At 38.9% G+C, this 16,472-nt stretch overlaps 1 protein-coding gene across 1 annotated transcript in view; it reads left to right on the top strand.

The window, feature by feature from the left end:
- Window positions 1-16,472, top strand: part of BCR (BCR activator of RhoGEF and GTPase) — a 169,087-nt gene that overhangs the window by 20,512 nt on the left and 132,103 nt on the right. The window contains exons 2-5 of the mRNA XM_053701993.1: window positions 8,592-8,758; window positions 9,006-9,110; window positions 9,202-9,387; window positions 10,846-10,953. Of these exons, the coding sequence (XP_053557968.1) occupies window positions 8,592-8,758; window positions 9,006-9,110; window positions 9,202-9,387; window positions 10,846-10,953 (566 nt within the window). The remainder of the gene's footprint in view (window positions 1-8,591; window positions 8,759-9,005; window positions 9,111-9,201; window positions 9,388-10,845; window positions 10,954-16,472) is intronic.

The raw sequence follows: 16,472 nt of genomic DNA, 5'->3' as shown, positions 1-16,472 counted from the left end.
AGTTTCCTTATTCCATATTTCCAACCACCTTACACATTACTGCTTACTGTGATTGTATATTTGATATATTTTTAAGACTGCCATAAAAAGCATTTCTTTCCCTGAACACTGTTACCATTTTACCCAGACTTAGCTCTTTGATCACTGCTTGTTTGGGATACTTAAAAAAGAATTGAGTTGATAAACATTGTTTAACACCTCTCTAACATTCCTTATATTTTAAAACAAATTTGTCATGTTTGTTTTGACATACTGACCCCTATCTCTGTCACCTCCTCCCCCTCTTAAAGTGTCACCTTACTAAAGGTTTTGCTATGCTGCAATAGTTTCCTCACCTATCATACTGGAAAAACAACTTCATCTATACTAAACTGGGTCATAGGCATAGGAGAAATAGGGGGTGGGAATACGATTAACCAGATGATGAGATGTGCATTCAGTCACTTGGTAAACTCTCCTGCATGTGTGTAATTGATATAATAAGGAATAAATTGTGTGTATGTGATGTAAAAAAATTAGACAAAGATAAATAATTTCAGAACTTTTTCCACCTTTAATGTGACCTATAAACTGTACAACTCAATTGAAAAACAAACTGAAATCTTTTAAGTAAAGAGAAATAAAAATAAAAAACTAAAATAATAACTATTCACTGCACACTGGTGTTCCCCCCCCCCCCCCCCCCCCCTTCTCCTGTAACTCTTCTGGTACGTGAATAGAGACCCTGTCAATCTGCAAACTATTCACTGCCCTCTGGTGTTTTTTTTTTCCTCTCCTGTAACTCTCTTCTGGTACGTGAATATTTACATAGAGCAAGTGATTTTAGTTTAATTTAGTCCTACATTTGTTGTACTGTTATCCAATGTCTTATTTCTAATGTTTAGTTAATTGCCATGTGATGTTCAATCCTTATTAATGCTTGCTATTATTCTAAAATGTATAGCTGTCTTGTTCCATAGTTTTAACCTCCCCCAAATTTTATTGTCTGTTTACTTAACATATCACCCTGACAAGACCAGAATCTAACGTTCCAATTGGCCTTTCCAATTGTCTTTGATTAGCAATCAACTAAATTTAGTGGACTCCGCTAACTGCCCTTCCTGCATATATTTCACACTAGTTTGGGATGTGCATTGCTATAACAACATATGTTCACATTTTCTAAGTGAGGCATTAGCAATAGAATTTTATACAAGAATTGAACAAGGATTGGGCAAGGGGCAAGAAAAAGGCAGGTACTTTTGTAATATTATGCTTTATATACCTTACTGTTTTCTTATGCAATTGCTACTGTAATACTGTGTCTTATGTGTTTAACTGGTTCCCTCTTTTGTAAAAATGCCTAATATCTTCATATTCCTTGTTGCTGCCTTTTGTCTCTATAACAAACTACATTATTCAATTACTCCTTCTCCCTCTCCACCTGTACTGTTCATTAGCTCATCTCTCTTAAACTCACCTTACGTTTGTACTCGCAAACTTTACCTATTCCTAAACACTCTCTCTCCCCCCTGCACCTTGTCTCAAAAGCAGTCTCATTACTGCAAATCTGTATCTCATCTCATGTCACTCTCCCTCTTGCTTTTACTAACTTCTGGTGACCTCTCCCATAATCCTGGTCCCCAACAACTGCCTAGCCGTGCACATCCATGTGTACTGTCCCACAGACTTAAAAAACTAAACTCTGACAACCTTACTCACATTCCTCTTGCATCAAAAGCTACTACCCCTTTCACTTGTGCGCTCTGCTTGCAACAAACTCACTTCTATACATGACCTCTTTTCAGAAACCTGGCTCTCTCCCCTAGACACAGCATCCACTGCTGCTCTGTCACATGGGGGTCTCCACTTCAGCCACACTCCTAGGTCTGGTAATAAACAAGGAGGTGGTGTAGGTATTTTACTTTCCTCTTGTTGCACCTTTCAACAAATACATCCCATCTCTTCCCTCACATTTTCCTCATTCGAAACCCACATTCGCTTATTCTCTCCTCTTTCTATACGTGTTGCAGTCATATACCGTCCTCCTGGCTCCTCAACTCAATTTCTAGATCACTTGGCTGCCTGGCTACCTTATTTCCTTTCCTCAGACACCCCTTCCCTCATTCTTGGTGACTTCAACATTCCTCTTGACAATCCCACTGCCTCCTCTGCAAAACAATTTCTGCAACTCACTTCCTCTTTCGGTTTGTCATGATGGTCACTCCCTTGACCTGATCTTTAGCTATCGATGCACTCTCTCAAACTTCACAAACTCCCCCTTTCCTCTTTCTGACCACCATCTCCTTACTTGCAACATATCATCCCTCCCTACAACTCTCCCTCCCGCTCCTCACACCAAACTTCACAGAAGCATTATGTCATTAGATCAACAACAGCTTTCTAATTCCCTCAAACCTCTCCTCTCATCCTTCTCCTTTTCCTGCCCTGATCAATCTATCTGCCACTATAATTGCACCCTTACATCCATCCTTGACAATCTCGCCCCTCTTACCATAGCTCGGAAATCACACACTCATCCTCAGCCCTGGCATACTCCTCTGACACAATACCTACGCAGATGTTCCTGTACTTCTGAGCGGCACTGGAGAAAATCTAGGAGTTCAGCTGATTTTCAACATTACAAATTTATCTTGAACTCCTACTATTCTGCCCTTAATTTCCATAAGCAACACTACTTCTCTACTCTTATCTCTAATCTTTCTTCAAACCCAAAACGTTTGTTCTCCATTTTCAATACTCTTCTCCGCCCTCCCCCACCACATAATACAACTTCTCTGTCGGCTCAAGACTTTGCCAACCACTTCAATAACAAAATCGACTCCATCAGAAATGAAATCGGCTCTCAACATAATTCCATTCTCTCACCCCCTCAAATGCTCTCAATCAACCACAACCCACATAACCTTAAACTTAGCTCATTCTCCCCTGTTACGGAGGAAGAAGTTTTGGCACTTATACTGTGCTCTCACCTCACTACCTGTTCCTTTGACCCTATCCCCTCACAGCTACTCCCCTTCCTCTCTGCTACCCTTACCCCTATACTCGCACACACTTTCAACCTCTCCCTCAGCACCGGTATATTTCCCTCATCGCTGAAACATGCACTAATCACACCTATCCTCAAAAAACCTTCCCTTGATCCTACCTCCCCATCCAACTACCGCCCTATTTCCCTCCTCCCTCTTGCATCAAAGCTTCTAGAAAAACTAGTTTATGCACGCCTATCCCATTTCCTTACAATAAACTCCCTCCTTGACCCATTGCAATCTGGATTTCATCCCATCACTCCACAGAGACAGCAATTGTTAAGGTTACCAACGACCTACTTACAGCAAAATCAAAAGGCCAATTTTCTCTGCTTATCCTCCTTGATCTGTCCGCAGCCTTTGACACTGTTGACCACCCTCTTTTGCTCCAAACCTTCCAATCCCTCGGCATCTGTGACACAGCCCTCTCATGGCTCTCTTCCTACCTGTCAAACCGTACCTTTAGTGTAGCCTTCTCTGGGGCCTCCTCTGCCCCGTCACCACTTTCTGTCGGAGTACCACAAGGCTCTGTCCTCGGTCCCCTTCTCTTCTCAATCTACACGTCATCACTAGGTTCCCTAATAGTCCCGCGGTTTACAATATCATTTTGTATGCCGACGACACCCAAATCTACCTCTCTGCACCAGACCTATCTCCATCCTTGCTAACCTGTGTCACCAACTGTCTTTCTCACATCTCTAACTGGATGTCCTCTCACTACCTCAAGCTAAATCTCTCCAAAACTGAGCTCCTTATTTTCCCCCTTCTCCACCCCCCAATCTCTCTAACTGTCGACAACTCAATCATTACCCCTACCCCGCATGCCCGATGTCTCGGGGTCACATTTGACTCAGATCTTTTTTTTTCTTCTTCACTCCTCACATTCAGTGATTGGCTAATGCCTGCCGCTTCCATATTAAAAACATCTCTAAAATTAGACACTTCCTTACAAAAGACACAACTAAGATTTTAATCCACTCTTCTTCTCATTCTTTCCCGCATCGATTACTGCAACTCTGTCCTCTCTGGTCTCCCCACCTGACGCCTAGCTCCTTTACAATCCATAATGAATGCCTCTGCCAGACTCAACTTCCTTACACGTCGCTCTTCATCTGCTGCAACTCTCTGCCAATCCCTTCACTGGCTTCCTCTTGCCTCTAGGATCAAACACAAAATTCTCATTCTGACATACAAAGCCCTCAACTGCACTGCTCCCCCCTATATCTCAGACCTTGTCTCCAGATACTCTCCCTCCCGTCCCCTTAGCTCTGCTCACGACCTCCTACTCTCCTCCTCTCTTGTCACCTCATCACACTCCCATTTACAGGACTTCTCCAGACTGCCTCCCATCTTGTGGAACTCTCTACCTCGCTCCACAAGACTCTCTTCTAGTCTTAAAAGCTTCAAGTGCTCCCTAAAGACTCTACTGTTTAGGGATGCATACAACCTACGCTAACCTTTCATTATACCAGTTCCTCTCCTGCATTGCTATCACCTGAACCACCTTAGCATGTAAGCCTAAGAGTTCAGCTGTTTGTAGATTACGTTCTTAAGAGCTGACTACAACAGTGCAACTCTTGGCAGGGCCCTCTACCCATTTGATCCCTATAATTGTTTTGTTGTACTCCGCATTTGTTTATAGCGCTGCGGAATCTGTTGGCGCTCTACAAATAACCGATAATAATGGTTGCATAAGTGTGAACACCCTTAAACTAATACTTTATTGAAGCACCTTTTGATTTTATTACAGCACTCAGTCTTTTTGGGTATGAGTTTTTTCAGCATGGCACATCTTGTCTTGGCAAGATTTGCCCACTCTTTGCAAAAACACTCTAAATCTGTCAGAATGCGAGGGCATCTCCTGTTCACAGCCCTCTTCAGATCACCCCACAGATTTTGAATTGGATTCAGGTCTGGGCTCTGGCTGGGCCATCCCAAAACGTTAATCTTCTTCTGGTGAAGCCATTCCTTTGTTGATTTGGATGTATGCTTTGGGTCGATGTCATGCTGAAAGATGAAGTTCCTCTTCATGTTCAGATTTCTAGCAGAAGCCTGAAGGTTTTGTGCCAATATTGTCTGGTATTTGGAACTGTTCATTATTCCCTCTACCTTGACTAAGGCCCCAGTTCCAGCTGATCCATGCTTCACTGTGGGTATGGTGTTCTTTTGGTGATATGCAGTGTTGTTTTTGCGCCAAACATATCTTTTGGAATTATGGCCAAAAAGTTAAACTTTGGTTTCATCAGACCAGAACACCTTTTGCAACATGCTTTTGGGAAACTTCAGATGTGTTTTTGCAAAATTTAGACGGGTTTTGATGTGTTTTTTTTTGTTGTGTTTTTTTTGTTGTAAGAAAAGGCTTCCGTCTTGCCACTCTACCCCATAGCCCAGACATATGAAGAATACGGGCGATTGTTGTCACATGTACCACACAGCCAGTACTTGCCAGATATTCCTGTAGCTCCTTTAATATTGCTGTAGGCCTCTCTTGGCAGCCTCCCAGACCAGTTTTCTTCTCGTCTTTTCATCAATTTTGGAGGGATATCCAGTTCTTGGTAATGTCAATGTTGCACCATATTTTATTCACTTGATGACTGTTCCATGGTATATCTAATGCCTTGGAAATTCTTTTGTACCCTTCTCCTGACTGATACCTTTTAACAATGAGCTCTCTGTGGACCATGGCTTTTGCTGTAGGATGCGACTAACAAAATGTCAGGAAAGACCTATTAGAACAACTGAACTTTATTTGGGGTTAATCAGAGGCACTTTAAATGACAGGTGTGTACTGACTCCTATTTAACATGATTTTGAATAAGATTGCTTAATTCTGAACACAGCTACATACCCAGTTATAAAAGGGTGTTCACACTTATGCAACAATATTTTATTTTTTTATTTCCCTTTACCTAAAAGATTTCAGTTTGTTTTTCAATTGAGTTGTACAGTTTATAGGTCACATTAAAGGTGGAAAAAGTTCTGAAATTATTTATCTTTGTCTCATTTTTTTTTACATCACAGAAACCTGACTTTAACGGGTGTGTAGACTTTTTATATCCACTGTATGTATGTATATATGTATATATGTGTGTGTGTGTATATGTGTGTGTGTGTATATATATATATATATATATATATATATATATATGTGTATATGTGTGTGTGTTATCAGTGAAGCAGTTTTTTTTTTTTTTTTTTTTTTTACTAGAATGTATGTTCAGTTTTAACCACTATATCCGATTTAATATACACGCACAGTGTTCTCCATAGAAAATGTTACCAACTGGTTGGCATTATAAAGTAGCCGGGTAGGGGCAGTGTAATACTTTTCTTATTTATAAAAAATTATAATGTATGGTTCAGATATCGAAAGCACAAATTAGTTTAATAATTTAACATAAGTTGATTTAATGATAATTTGTGCAATAAACATTGAAAAAAGAGTAGCTCATTTTAAGTTAATAAATAAAAAGAGAGAAGCGCTCAACCTGGGAACGAACAATAGCATAATAGCTTGTTCTATGGCTAGTTACCACCCAAGAAGCAGCCTCTTTTTGCTCAACATGTGCCTTTCACAGAGAAGAAATTTCCTGAAGCATATCAGTCTGATCCTGACTTCACAGTACAGTCCAGCCCCGAAATACCAGGCAATCCCTCTCTGAACAAAACTGCAAAACCCAAAACGTATGTTTCAGCCTAGTGTTAGCCTAGTCAATGAGGTGCAGCCATATCCCTCTAGGCACACTGAGCAACGGGTCCATGTCTGGATTCCCGCATCACACTTAGAGAGACTTCCCTAAGTGTCATAATTTACATAAATAAAGAGACAAGCGCTGAATCTGGGAACGAACAATAGCATAATCGCTTGTTCTATGGCTAGTTGTCACCCAAAAAACAGCCTGTTTTTGCTCATTTGTGACTTTCACAGAGAAGAACTTAAGTTCTTCTCTGTGAAAGTCACAAAAATAAGCAAAAAGAAGCTTTTCTAGGCTGGTAATTAGCCATAGAACAAGCTACTATGCTATTGTTCGTTCCCAGGTTGAGCGATTCTCTCCTTTTTTTATTTATGCATTTTAAGTTAATATTGGCATAATTTTTAGATTGGTGGTCAGTAAATTCAGCCAGGTGGTATGCCCATCAAAAAGTTCCTTTGGAGAACACGGCAAGCATAATTCATTCCTCCCATTAATGTACAGAAAGAAGAAGGTAGGAAGCTCTTGCACATAACCTATGAGCAGTTCCTTATGATGTATTCACTTAGCTAGTACTAGCTTTGAGAGTGTGATCTAGGGCTTACTGAAGCTCTCAGTATGGCATTGAGAGGAGTGAAGTATCGGCAAGATTCTAGCTTGAGAGCTGTTTATCTTGCTCTGCAGGGTTCTAGTTGTAAAATAAAGACACCTACCTACATTACAATATAATACTAAAAAACAAACTCATATTTTGTTAGATTGCTCTCGATGCTGGTGAGTTTTCAATCATCAGACCCTCAGTGGGTTTTCATTTTGTTATGTGCTTTATCTCAAACTGGAGCATTGAGTGTAAGAGAGAATATTCTCATAAAATTCAGGAGTTATGACCTTTTTTAAATCATTATAAGAGGATATGAAATAACATCAGGATGTGCTATCAAGCCATCCTTTTGTATTCTGAGATGTTAGGAGAAATGAGCACACTGCATAAATGTAATTGCACACTTTGCTATAAACACTATATCACATGCACTTGAGTAGATTCTGATTCATTTGAGAAGCTGTTATCTACAAATTCACTTTATTTGAGAAAGATGTGTGTTAAAAACAAATTTTGAGCTGGCATAAAATAGTTTTGGGTGGCGAATAGCATAAGCAGAAAAACTGAGCAATGCTGACCCTTCAAAAGACTCTAGTACACACATGTGATGTAAATTCCAACCAGATCACTATGCCAAGACTTCACCACTCCCTCTAGAACTACTCACTGCTTGCACCGGTCTTGCTGCAATAAAATAAGATTAAAATTGGACATTGTTCAATGTTTTCACAATATTTTGAACTTAAAATCATATAATATAGACTTCGCTTACTACAAACACTGCTTAAATGGTTGCTATAAAATATGCTTTGCTAAGTCATGCTGATCATTGTACACTGCAGTGTTAATTATGCATTATATGGTACTGCTTAGTATTCTAACAAAGTATGTTAATTGCTCTTTACTTGATAGGAGGGATACTAGTTTTATGTTTGGACCCTTACAATACAGTATCTGTGATCTGCCATAAGAACATAGATTGATATCAGCAATTCCAAGCACTGGCTCTACATTCTAGTTCAGTATAAAACACATCAGTACAATCTCGTTGAAATAGACCTTTGGAGTTTGTAAATTGAAACATGAATCTCCTCCATCCAATACAAAATAAATGTTTTCCCCACATTAATAAACAAATATCTTTTTGCCTTTTCAAAGGTTGCCTATCTTTCATTCTGTTCTTTCACGGTTGTTTTTCAATGTTCTGACACTCACAGAGGGAAGTATAAAGATTAAACTGTTTGCCTCTTCATTGATTGTCTTCTTCAGATGCCTCTCTCTGCAGGACACCCCCTGGTGGTGCTGATGAGCATCGTGTGCAACATGACCTAATGCCCTACATAGATGAGTCGCCTTCATCCTCTCCTCAGCTCAGTGTGAAGAACAGGGGTAGTAGAGATACCCTCTCTTCTGGATCCTTGGAGTCCAGTAAATCGGTGAGTTTTTGTATCAGTTGGGCAAAGCTGATTCTCTTTGAGTGGGATATCTTCTGCGAGGCAGTGTTTTCCTGTGCTTGAATGAGTTGTAAAGGCAAGAGCAGGTCTTGGTAAAAAAGAAGTGCTTCGGTAATATTTGTGACAAAACAGTATGGTTTATCATAATAGAGCAGAGGAGAATGTTAGGGATATCTGTGTGGAAAATAAATGTAGACATGGGCTGATAGGTTGCCTATCTCATCTGTAGAACGAGTTGGACTTGGAGAAAGGTCTGGAAATGAGAAAGTGGGTACTGTCTGCCATTCTTGCCAGTGAAGAAACTTACCTGAGTCACTTGGAGGCTCTACTGCTGGTAAATACTCCTCAAAGTATTCATATCACTATAGCAGTATTATTGTATATTTTCATTGGTGTTTGTTTTACTAATTTCTTGGTTTCCATAGCCCATGAAGCCTCTTAAAGCTGCAGCAACCACATCACAACCTGTGCTCAGTGTGCAGCAGATTGAAACCATCTTTTTCAAGGTCCCTGAGCTTTATGAGATCCACAAAGAGTTTTATGATGCTCTGTTCCCACGTGTACAGAAATGGAGCCACCAACAGCGTGTGGGAGACCTTTTTCAAAAACTGGTGCGTATCAGTCGAAGCCATCAATCTATAAATACATTCTTCTTTCCCAACAATTTATCGAATTAAACATGTTATCATGCCACATGGTTTAAAAAAATGCACTATGTATGCTTTCCTTCACCAAAACTTCAGTCCGTTATTTTTATGAACGCCATTTTGACCCAAATATTTTATAGTGTGCTGTCTCATATAGTTCAACAACATTTGTTTGTTTAATTTTCCTTTGCCCAAATCCCAGTGGTCATCAAAAACACATCAGTTGGTATGCTGGTCCCCCAATATCTGCCTTTCCATTACCAAAATTTTTTGTTGAGCTTCCCTAATCAACCCGTTCATCTCATGTCAGTCTGTTTCTTCTTGAAACAAAATGTGTCTTCACGTTATTTGAGGGAACTCTCACATTGACAAAACTACTTAGATAATTTTACCCTTTCTCGCTCTGGGCTTGATGATAAAAACGAACGTGAAAAACCATGTTGACACTTGCAGGGGCTGCTCTCCATTAATTATCTCAAAAAGTGTCTGTCCTTGAGAGTTGCACGAAATCTCCCATAGAAAGTAATAAAGCTCAACGGAAAGGGAAATTTTGCTGGGGAGAGCAAAGTTATCAGGAAGTGCACTTTAAAAATAAAATTCTGCAGTAAATACAAATCCAATTACTCAGCTATTAGCATATAGTACCTTACAATCGCCTCTATTTGTGTATACATGTGTTTTTCTATTTGGGTAATAAGTGTTTGCAAGAAACTCTTAAATAAGTGTTTGCAACCGTGAGCTGTTTAGAGAATACACCAGACTTGGCGGAGAAATTTCAGCTACACCTATGGAACGCCTCTAATCAGGCAACTAGCAGAGGCGTGGGAAACTCCTTTTACAATAAGGAAAACAATACGCTTTGAACTTTATTATAAATATGAATTTCACTACATTTTGTACAGTGTAGTTTTATTACAATTTGTTCTGTGCTTCTTAAATCATTTTTGTTCCGCATAACTTCAATATGAATTTTTTTTTTTTTTTAGTTTTTCCATAAAATACGTTTTTTGCAGAACAATTTCATTACAATTTTTAATACGATGAAACACAATTTCTTACTTCATGTTTTCATTTATTAATTTTATATGATTTGTTTAATCCTGATTTTGTTGTTGTTGTGAGCCCTATTATAATGTATGTATTGCCTTCACATACTTAAAAGCAGGTAAAACCCCTTTGGGAGAAACACTGTTCTTAAAGTAAAAAAAGCCTTTGCAGAATTAGGACTGTGACTTTGTAGCACTGGTAACATTTCTGAAAAAAAATCTCACAAGCCCAGAGAACTTTAGAGAATTGGGTCCTGTGTCCCTCTCATTCCATCTCAGTTCCTTTCCATCTCCTCATTCTTTCTCATTCCCTCCACTCTCACTCCTCCGTCATTTTCTGCCTTTGTATTAACTAAGCCCCTTTCTCCCTTTTTAGGCAAGTCAGCTTGGTGTATATCGAGCCTTTGTTGACAACTATGAGGTTGCCATAGAAACAGCGGAGAAATGCTGCCAGGCCAACGCACAGTTTGCTGAAATTTCTGAGGTACAAATCATTAATCACACCAGACCTGTATTAATAGTTAGAAAGACCTACATGTGCATTCAGTGAAAAACCTACACAATGTGAGAATTGTAGGTTATTTTGAATATGTCCTTGAAGAGTCTGTTTACAGAAGGAGAATCAAATAATCGGTAATTTTATTGGAAAAAATAAGCTAAAACTGTAATTTCTTTCTAATGACATGGTGAGTGCACAAATCAATTACTGTTGGGAATATCACTCCTGGCCAGCAGGAGGAGGCAAACCTGATAAGTATCACTTCCCTTCCCACAAACCCGTCATTCTCTTTGCCTGCATTGCAAGGAAGAGGTGAAGTTTTCGGTGTCTGAAAAGAAGTTTACTTCAATCAAGATTTTATTATTTTAAAGCAGAGTAGGTTTGCTCTGGTCTTTCCTTGGGTCTAGCCGTACCCCACGTCAATCTCTTCAGTAGGGCAGTGGTGGCTTTTAAGCAGTTGGGAACTTGTGAGGTACAATCCTCTCTGCGTTTTCTCAATAGATTTGCTGCCCTATTCAGAAAGCCTGAGTAAGTTTACTCAGATCTTTCTTTCTCCACAGCTCCATGTGAGGATCGGCATCCTCTCAAACCGGGTGAGCTGTCGGACAGCTAGATGTGCAGGTAAGTGCCTTCCGTCCTGATAACTCTGGGTTAGAAGTAGTGGGTCTGTTTGGACAATGTCATAACAGTATCTTAGACCACTTGCCATAATTTCAGTATTTGTGTATTTACATACCTTTCAGATTGTTTGAACCTTAAGGTTTTTATGAATAAGACGTGCTGAATTCAAGTTTTTCTTTCTCTTAAAGAGACAGTACAATTTTCTCCCTTTAAAAATAAAGGGTTATTAAAATATTTTCTTTCATGTAATTGGCAAGAGTCCATGAGCTAGTGACGTATGGGATATACAATCCTACCAGGAGAGGCAAAGTTTCCCAAACCTCAAAATGCCAATAAATACACCCCTCACCACACCCACAATTCAGTTTTACAAACTTTGCCTCCTATGGAGGTGGTGAAGTAAGTTTGTGCTAAGATTTCTACGTTGATATGTGCTTCTCAGCATTTTGAAGCCTGTTTCCTCTCAGAGTACAGTGAATGTCAGAGGGATGTGAAGGGAGTATCACCTATTGAATGCAATGGTTTTCCTCACGGGGATCTATTTCATAGGTTCTCTGTTATTGGTCGTAGAGATTCATCTCCTACCTCCCTTTTTCAGATCGACGATATACTCTCATATTCCATTACCTCTACTGATAACTGTTTCAGTACTGGTTTGGTTATCTGCTATATGTGGATGAGCAATATATGTATTAATATAAAGTTCTAAATATATGTATTGTATTTATACATAAACCTGACTCATGGCAAATATATTTCCTTTTGCAGACTATCAGTTTCATATTTGGGAAAAAACATATTTAGGAAAATATTTTTCTCACCTGGGGTATAGTCTTTTTTTCAAATTGACAGCTTTTTCATTAAATTTTTGCGTGCAAAATTAGACTTGCGTCATTTTTGGCGCAATAATTTTTTTGGCGCGAAGGTACGTCTGACGCAAATTTGTTATTTCCAACATCTTAGTTGACGCCGAGTTTCCTTGCACAAGGTTGCGTCTGCATTTCCGGATGTTGTTAGCACCAACAAATTTCATTTTGCGTTGTGCGTCATACTTGGCGACAAATAATTTCATTATTTAAAACCCCTTTCCTATATGCCTCTTGCCTTTTTCTATGTTAGAGGGCTATGCTGTTTGCATTTTTTCCCCATTCCTGAAACTGCCATATAAGGAAATTGATAATTTTGCTTTATATGTTGTTTTTTCCTCTTACATTTGCAAGATGTCTCAATCTGATCCTGTCTCAGAAACCACTGTTGGAACCCTGCTGCCCAATAACAGTTCTACCAAAGCTAAGTGTATCTGTTGTAAATTTGTGGAGATTATATCTCCAGCTGTGGTATGTAATAGTTGTCATGATAAGCTTTTACATGCAGAGAATGTATCCATCAGTAATAGTACAATGCCTGTTGTTCCTTCAACATCTAATGTACATGATATCCCTGTGAATATAAAAGATTTTATTGCTGATACGATTCAGGCTTTGTCTGCTATCTCGCCTTCTAATAAACGTAAAAGGTCTTTTAAAACTTTTCATAAAGTTGATGAAATTTTAAATGACCGACAACATACTGAATTATCCTCCTGATGAGGATCTATCTAATTCAGAAGATCCTACCTCGGATATTGACACTGACAAATCTACTTATTTATTTAAAATGGAGTATATTCGTTCCTTGTTAAGAGGTGTTGATTACTTTGGATGTTGAGGAAACTAGTCCTCTTGATACTAAAACTAGTAAACGTTTAAATTCTGTATATAAACCTCCTGTGGTTACTCCAGAGGTTTTTCCAGTTCCTGATGCTATTTCTGATATGATTTCTAAGGAATGGAATAGGCCTGGTACTTCTTTTATCCCTTCTTCAAGGTTTAAAACATTGTATCCTTTGCCAGCAGTTAGATTGGAGTTTTGGGAAAAAGATCCTCAAAGTTGATGGGGCTATTTCTACTCTTGCCAAACGTACTACTATTCCTGTGGAAGATAGTACTTCCTTTAAGGACCCTTTTAGATAGAGAACTTAAATCTTATCTAAGGAAAGCTTATTTATATGCTGGCTATCTTCTCAGGCCTGCCATTTCTATGGCTGATGTTGCAGCTGCAATTTTTTTTGGTTGGAAAGTTTAGCGCAACCTGTAATGGATCCTGATTTGTCTAGCATTGTTCGCTTGCTTCAACATGCTAATCATTTTATCTGTGATGCAATTTTGGTATCATCAAAATTTATGTTAAATCTATGTCTTTAGCTATTTTAGCTAGAAGAGCTTTGTGGCTTAAATATTGGAATGCTGAAATGGTATCTAAATTTAGATTACTATCTCTTTCTTTCCTACGTAATAATTTATTTGGTTCTCAGTTTTATTCGATTATTTCAACTGTCACTGGAGGGAAGGGAGTTTTTTTGCCTCAGGATAAAAGACCGAAGGGTAAATCTAAAGCTTCTAACCGTTTTTCGTTCCTTTCGACAAAATAAGGAACAGAAACCCAATCCTTCCTCCAAAGAATCTGGTTCCAATTGGAAACCTTCAAGTTGGAGTAAATCCAAGTCGTTTAAGAAACCAAAGGCAGCCCCTTTGCTTGTTTTTCATATGAAACCTCTCTAGCTTTGTATGCTGAATCAATGGTGCAGGGATTATACAAAGATATCACAATTAATATCCTTAAATCCCAATGTTCGACTCTCTCTGACTTGTTGGTTAGATCATCATCGTATAGTTCAAGGGGCTTCTTTTGTACGTCCAACCTGGACTGTGATCACAACAGATGCAAGTCTTTTAGGTTGGGGAGCTGTCTGGGGATCTCTGACAGCACAAGGGGTTTGGAATCAATATTTTAGAACTCCGTGATATTTTCAGGGCTCTTCAGGTTTGGCCTCTTTTTTGAAGAGAGAACCATTCATTTTGTTTTCAGACGGACAATATCACAACTGTGGCATATGTCAGTCATCAGGGTGGGACTCACAGTCCCCTAGCTATGAAAGAAGTATCTCGGATACTTTCTTGGGCGGAATCCAGCTCCTGTCTAATTTCTGCGGTACATATCCCAGGTGTAGACAATTGGGAAGCAGATTATCTTATCCGTCAGACTTTACATCCTGGGGAGTGGTCGCTCCATCCAGATGTTTTTTAAGATTGTTCAGATGTGGGATCTTCAAGAAATAGATCTGATGGCTTCCCATCTAAACAAGAAACTTCCCAGGTACCTGTCAAGGTCCAGGGATCCTCAGGAGGTGGATGCATTAGCAGTTCCTTGGTGTTACCAACCTGCTTATATCTTCCCGCCTCTAGTTCTTCTTCCAAGAGTGATCTCCAAGATCATCATGGAACGATGGTTTGTTTGTGTTTCTGGTAGCTCCAGCATGGCCTCACAGGTTTTGGTATGCGGATCTTGTCCGGATGTCCAGTTGCCAACCTTGGCCACTTCTTTTAAGACCAGACCTTCTGTCTCAAGGTCTGTTTTTCCATCAAGATCTCAAATCATTAAATTTGAAGGTATGGAAATTGATTGCCTAGTGCTTAGCCATAGAGGTTTCTCTGACTCAGTGATTGATACTATGTTACAGGCTAGTAAATCTGTTTCTAGGAAGATTTATTATCGAGTTTGGAAGACTTATATTTCATGGTGTTCTCATAAATTCTACTGGCAATCTTTTAGAATTTTACAGTTTCTTCAGGATAGTTTGGATAAAGGTTTGTCTGCAAGTTCCTTGAAGGGACAAATATCTGCTCTTTCTTTTTAATTTCACAGAAAGATTGCTAAGCTTCCTGGTATTCACTGTTTTGAACAGGCTTTGGTCCGTATCAAGCCTGTCATTAAATCAATTTCTCCTCCTTGGAGTCTTAATTTGGTTTTTAAGGATTTACAGGCTCCTCCTTTTGAGCCTATGCATTCTTTGGACATTAAACTACTTTCTTGGAAAGTGTTCTTCCTTTTGGCCATCTCTTCTGCTAGAAGAGTTTCCAAATTATCTGCTCTTTCTTGTGATTCTCCTTTTCTGATTTTTCCATCAGGATAAGGCAGTTTTGCGGACTTCATTTAAATTTCTACCTAAGGTTGTGCATTCTAACAACATTAATAGAGACATTGTTGTTCCCTCTTTGTGTCCTAATCCTAAGAATTATTTGGAGAGATCCTTACATTCTTTGGATGTTGTAAGAGCTTTGGAATATTATTTTGAAGCTACTAAAGATTTCAGGAAGACTTCTAGTCTATTTGTCTTTTCTGATTCTAGGAAAGGTCAGAAAGCTTCTGCCATTTCCTTGGCATCTTGGTTTAAGCTTTTGATTAATCAGGCTTATTTGGAGTCAGGTCAGGCCCCGCCTCAGAGAATTACAGCTCATTCTACTAAATCAGTCTCCACTTCGTGGGCTTTTAAGAATGAAGCTTCAGTTGATCAGATTTGCAAAGCAGTAACTTGGTCTTCTTTGCATACATTTACTAAATTCTACCGTTTTGATGTATTTGCTTCTTCGGAAACAGTTTTTGGTAGAAAAGTTATTCAAGCATCTGTTTCAGTTTGCTTCCTCTGCTTAGGTTTAAGTTTTTTTTTTTTGTTTGTTTGTTTTCCAACTATGAGAAAAAACTTATTTTTTTTGGTGTTGGATTAATTTTTTCAGCGGAAAAATGGCTGTTATTATTTTTATCCCTCCCTTTCTAGTGACTCTTGAGTGGAGTTCCACATCTTGGGTATTACTATCCAATACGTCACTAGCTCATGGACTCTTGCCAATTAAATGTAAGAAAACATAATTTATGTAAGAACTTACCTGATAAATTAATTTCTTTCATATTGGCAAGAGTCCATGAGGCCCACCCCCTTTTTATGGTGGTTATGATTTTTTGTATAAAGCACATTTTATATTTCCACTTCCTTTTTTTTTAATGCT

The sequence above is a fragment of the Bombina bombina genome, chromosome 2 (assembly GCF_027579735.1).
Source record: "Bombina bombina isolate aBomBom1 chromosome 2, aBomBom1.pri, whole genome shotgun sequence".
NCBI classification, from domain to species: domain Eukaryota; kingdom Metazoa; phylum Chordata; class Amphibia; order Anura; family Bombinatoridae; genus Bombina; species Bombina bombina.
This window is presented reverse-complemented; position numbering and strand designations above follow the sequence as displayed.